The sequence below is a fragment of the Pinus tabuliformis genome, chromosome 2_1, assembly GCF_031772625.1.
Source record: "Pinus tabuliformis cultivar Carrire ecotype Pingquan chromosome 2_1, CPIR1, whole genome shotgun sequence".
Lineage (NCBI taxonomy): Eukaryota > Viridiplantae > Streptophyta > Pinopsida > Pinales > Pinaceae > Pinus > Pinus tabuliformis.
Genome location: NC_142299.1, coordinates 481,633,296 through 481,638,427, shown reverse-complemented (window position 1 = coordinate 481,638,427; position 5,132 = coordinate 481,633,296). Strand labels below are relative to the sequence as shown.

At 35.9% G+C, this 5,132-nt stretch overlaps 1 protein-coding gene across 1 annotated transcript; it reads left to right on the top strand.

Annotated features, from left to right (window-relative positions):
• The first annotated feature begins 276 nt into the window (after positions 1 to 276).
• Positions 277 to 4,841, top strand: LOC149201000 (uncharacterized). Its single transcript, XM_089401158.1, has 4 exons — positions 277 to 280; positions 2,478 to 3,923; positions 4,026 to 4,193; positions 4,300 to 4,841. Exons 1-4 carry the CDS (start codon positions 277 to 279, stop codon positions 4,839 to 4,841), a joined length of 2,160 nt encoding a protein of 719 aa, XP_089257284.1.
• The last annotated feature ends 291 nt before the right edge of the window (positions 4,842 to 5,132 follow it).

Sequence of the window (5,132 nt, the reverse complement as noted above, 5' to 3'; positions counted from 1 at the left end):
TCTACCAAGAAGAAAAGGGAAGGAGGTTACATTGGAGAAAAAGGTATGGGTCAATGCTCTGTTTTTGGTTAGAGTTTATAAAAGTCACTATATTTTAGTTTGTTTTTTTGTTTTTTTTTAACCTATGATTTTTTAGGGAGGAAAAACATATTATTAATTATTAGTTTTACACAAATCATATATTTCACCATATACACTCTACACTTTGGTAACTAAATTTCACCACACCCATCTCTAAAGAAGGCAAGGAAAGGAGGTTACTTTGGAGAAAAAGTAATGGGTTAGTTTTCTGCCTCATGTATGAGTCTATAGAAGTGTATATACTCTTATGGGTTAGTTTTCTGCCTCATGTATGAGTCTATAGAAGTGTATATACTCTTATGGGTTAGTTTTCTGCCTCATGTCTGAGTCTAGAAGTGTATATACTCCAGTCTCCTATGGATTTTAACCTGTAATTTTTTAGGAGGAAATACATATTCTTAACTACTAGGCTTACATAAACTATATACCTCACTACATACACTTCTAGTAACTGTATTTCACCACACCCATCTCTAAAAAATGTAAGGGAATGAGGTTACATTGGAGAAAAAAGTATGGGTTAGTGTTCTGCCTCTTTTTAGAGTCTATAAAAGTGTATATATTCTAGTTTCCTATGGATTTTAACCTGCAACTTCTTAGGAAGACTATAGAAGTGTATATACTCTTATGGGTTAGTTTTCTGCCTCATGTCTGAGTCTAGAAGTGTATATACTCCAGTCTCCTATGGCTTTTAACCCGTAATTTTTTAGGAGGAAATACATATTCTTAACTACTAGGCTTACATAAACTATATACCTCACTACATACACTTCTAGTAACTGTATTTCACCACACCCATCTCTAAAAAATGTAAGGGAATGAGGTTACATTGGAGAAAAAAGTATGGGTTAGTGTTCTGCCTCTTTTTAGAGTCTATAAAAGTGTATATATTCTAGTTTCCTATGGATTTTAACCTGCAACTTCTTAGGAAGAAATACATATTCTTAATTGTTAGGCTTATACAAACTATATACCTTACCACATACACTTTTGAACTGTATTTCACCACAACCATTTCTAAAGAAGGTAAGGGAAGGAGGTTGCATTGGAGAAAAATGTATAGGTTAGTGTTCTGTCTCTAGAGTCTGTAAAACTGTACACACCCATCTCTAAAAAATGTAAGGGAACGAGGTTACATCGGAGAAAAAAGTATGGGTTAGTATTCTGCCTCTTTTTAGAGCCTATAAAAGTGTATATATTCTAGTTTCCTATGTATTTTAACTTGTAACTTCTTAGGAAGAAATACATATTCTTAATTGTGAGGCTTACACAAACTATATACCTTACCACATACACTTTTGAACCGTATTTCACCACAACCATTTCTAAAGAAGGTAAGGGAAGGAGGTTGCATTGGAGAAAAATGTATAGGTTAGTGTTCTGTCTCTAGAGTCTGTAAAAGTGTACATACTCTAGTTCCCTTTGGATTTTAACCTGTGACTTCTTAGGAGGAAATACATATTCTTAACCACCAGCATAGATCCATCTTAAGCATGGATCTAACATGAACCGAGATATCAAATTTCTTTACCTGCAAACATATTTTAGAATGCAAAAAAAATGCCTAATTTTTTATCCTTTAAATTGTATTTTTGAATGTTATAGAGATAGCATAGATCCATCTTAAGCATAGATCTAACATGAACCGAGATATCAAATTTCTTTACCTGCAAACATATTTTAGAATGCAAAAAAAAATGCCTAATTTTTTATCCTTTAAATTGTACTTTTGAATGTTATAGAGATTACATAACATGTGTATAGAGCCATTTTATAGAATATTTTTTGAAAAACATAAAGTCTAAACATCTTACTCATATTTTTTTTAATTACTAATGGTCTAAACATTTTACTCATATTTTTTTAATTACTAATGACTTTACATGAAATTACAAACAATAGTTCATATGGACAACTAATTAAATTAAATATGCATACCATATGTTTTTTTTCTTTTTTATTACAGTTGACTTTTCTATTTAGAGAATATTTTATTTTATTTTAAGAGAGACAGATATACCTACACATTACTTTCGCACTAGTTTATAGAATAAGCCTTTGGACTCATATATACACATATATTTTTGGTCACCATATATCACCACACCCCTCTCTAAAAAGATACCCATCTTTTTGGAAAACGCTGATAGAAGAGTAATGTAGAATAACATATTGTGTATAGGTTTCAAATATATTTAAAAAAAATTCAATTTTTTTTTATCAATCCGATACTAATTTTTTTTTTCTTTTCAGTTCCCCCCTAATTTAAACTTGGAAACTTTGAATCCGAATTTGAATTTCTAAATAATACTTCATAATATTACACATTACTGGACTAAATGTCTGATTGAATTATGTTATTTTTTACTTATCTAATTATATTTTTTTGGTTGAAGGTATTGGATTTAAGAGCGTATTTTTAATCACAAGCCAGCCCCGTATTTTCAGCAATGGCTATAAGATAAGATTCAACGATGTCCCTCCTCGTGATGCCAACATTGGATATATCGTCCCAGAATGGATTGAAAAAAAAACCAGCCTTGCTGAGATTGAAGAAATTTATGGGCGCCGGCTTCCTAATACTGTTATAGTTCTACCTTTGCGTCCTGAGAAGGTTGAAGCTGTGAAGCAAGAGCTCTCCAATATTCATCCTGAAGTTATTTTGTTCATGTCTAAGATAAAAAAGCTTTCAGTTCGTGAATTTCATGTGGATCCCAGCCTGAACAAAATTAATTCAATCTCCGTTTCACGGGAGACGGAATTTCAGAGTTCTAAGAGTGATGACAGTGAATCTTTCACTCTGCATTTGTCAGGTGAAGAGAATAAACATTCCATGGGGAAATCCAGCTATTACATGTGGAGGCAACGTTTCCCTGTAAAAGAAAAGTACAAGGTTGAGCAGAGGAAAGACCTGGAAACATTGGCGATTACTCTGGCTTTCCCCTTTGATAAACGCCTTACAAGAGAAAACATGACAGCTCCCAGCATTTATGCTTTTCTTCCAACAGAAATGGTCACCTGTTTTCCGTTTCTAATACAAGCAGATTTCTTACTGGTTTCTTCCAGAGAGAGTATTATTTTTGACAACAAATGGAACCAGGGAATACTAGACTGTATTCCGGTAGCTTTTCGTTCAGCATTTCATATTCTCGTCCACTCTGATTCGCCCCCTTCATCAAAATCTCAATTTTATAAATACATCCCTGTTGAAGCCCCTCATTACCCGCAGCTGGAACAAGTAAGAACTGGCATTCAGGCCCAGTTAAGGATGGACGAAATAATTTTATGCGATTCCAGCTTTGTTGACAAAGATTTCGGTAGGCCAACAGAAACTCGGACAGTACTGTCAGCATTTAGAAGCATTCTGGAGAAAGCAAGAAAACAAGGTCGGCAGAGCAGCCTGGACGCTTTCGTGGCTGGAGAAGACAAAATAGTCCATTCCTGCCTTGATAAGCCTGAGTTTTCTAATATCTTGAAGTTCTTGAATGTGGAGAATGTTTCATATCATTGGTATGCTGGTTGCATTAAGTCATCTGGTTGGGTGAATGGTCTGTCGGAAAACTTATATGTGGAACTTCTTTGTTTCATTGCTGAACATTGGAAGTCTGAATTTTCAAGTCACCTACAAAATACTCCCTTCCTGAAGTATGTAAAGTCTGCCAACAACACAGCTTTGGCAAAGGTATCAAATAATCAACCGGGCACAAGAATATATTTTTCTTCACAGCGGTCGCACATAGCGTGGCTGGCACAATGGTCTGGAGAGCTTCAAAGTGCTGCCCGACACTATTTTATGCCTGAACCTATTCAGAAGGCCATAGTAGAGTTGCCTGGTAACAAAGGTTAGAAACTGCGTAAGTGGCTTGAAGAGTATCCTAAAATTACAGAGCTTTCAATCTCAAGTTTCGCCAAGCAGCTCCAGGACGTTGTAAAATCTTCAACAGATAGTAAGCTTGTTATCAATGTTGCACATTTTTTCCATTTTTCATCTGTAAATAGGTACATCGAAGATCGAGATTTGTTTGATCTTTGCTCGACTATTCCTTTCGTGGATGGGTGGGGTACTGTCAGACAACATGGTTCTGTAAATATCCTCCTTCCTGCATCAATAAGTAAGTGGGCCAAGTTAATGAGAAGTCAACAATGGACTGGGCAAAACTTTGTTGAACTCTCAGAATATTATCTTTACATTACCTCGTTGCGCACGGGGTTTTACAGAAGCAGGTAAAGATTTAGTTTCATTCGTTAAGCAACAGCTTGGTGCATTAGATATTCCACAGCTAATCCCTCCAAATGCCCATTTTCCCTTCAATCATTTAGATAAGGAGAGTGCATTTGTTCTGCTGGATTGGATAAGTTCCCAGAAGCTACCTCCCTCTTTTAAACAGAGTGTATTAGATTGCAAATGGCTGAAAACGAGCAGGGGTTTCGAATCTCCTGCTAAGTCCTTTTTGTTTGATTCGAAAATGAGGCTTGCTCAGCATTTGGAAGAGGATGATGTTCCTTGTATTGACGAGGCATTCTATGGGTATGCTATTCATAATTTCAAAGATGCTCTTGAAAAGATAGGAGTGGTCACTGAGGAAGGAGGAGGATGCGATGTTATTGTTGATCATCATATTCAGATGCATACAGATTTCAAAACCATAAAAAGGCTATATAGTTATCTCCAGGTTTCAGAGTGGGAGCCTTCCGTATTTAGCGTTTTACCAATTTGGATTCCAAATGAGCAAAAATGGCGCCGACAGAATCTTGTGTGATTCATGACGTAAATGGGCTTTTCAAATCGAGGTTGAAGATCCTGGAAAACTGGTACGATGAAGAATTGCTCAATTTCTTTTCAAAGTCTCTTCGCGTACCCAACTATCCAGAAATTTAAGACTACTGCTTGCTGTGGCGGGATTGGGGAGAAAATGGTAACCATGGAATAACTGAATCAGTGTGTTGTCTGGTATGGAAACGTATTGTGCATAAGTGGTCGAGTTCCTCCTCTCTCACAAAACAATATCTTGGAAGCGGCTGTAAAGTCCCTGTCTGCACAAATAATGGAG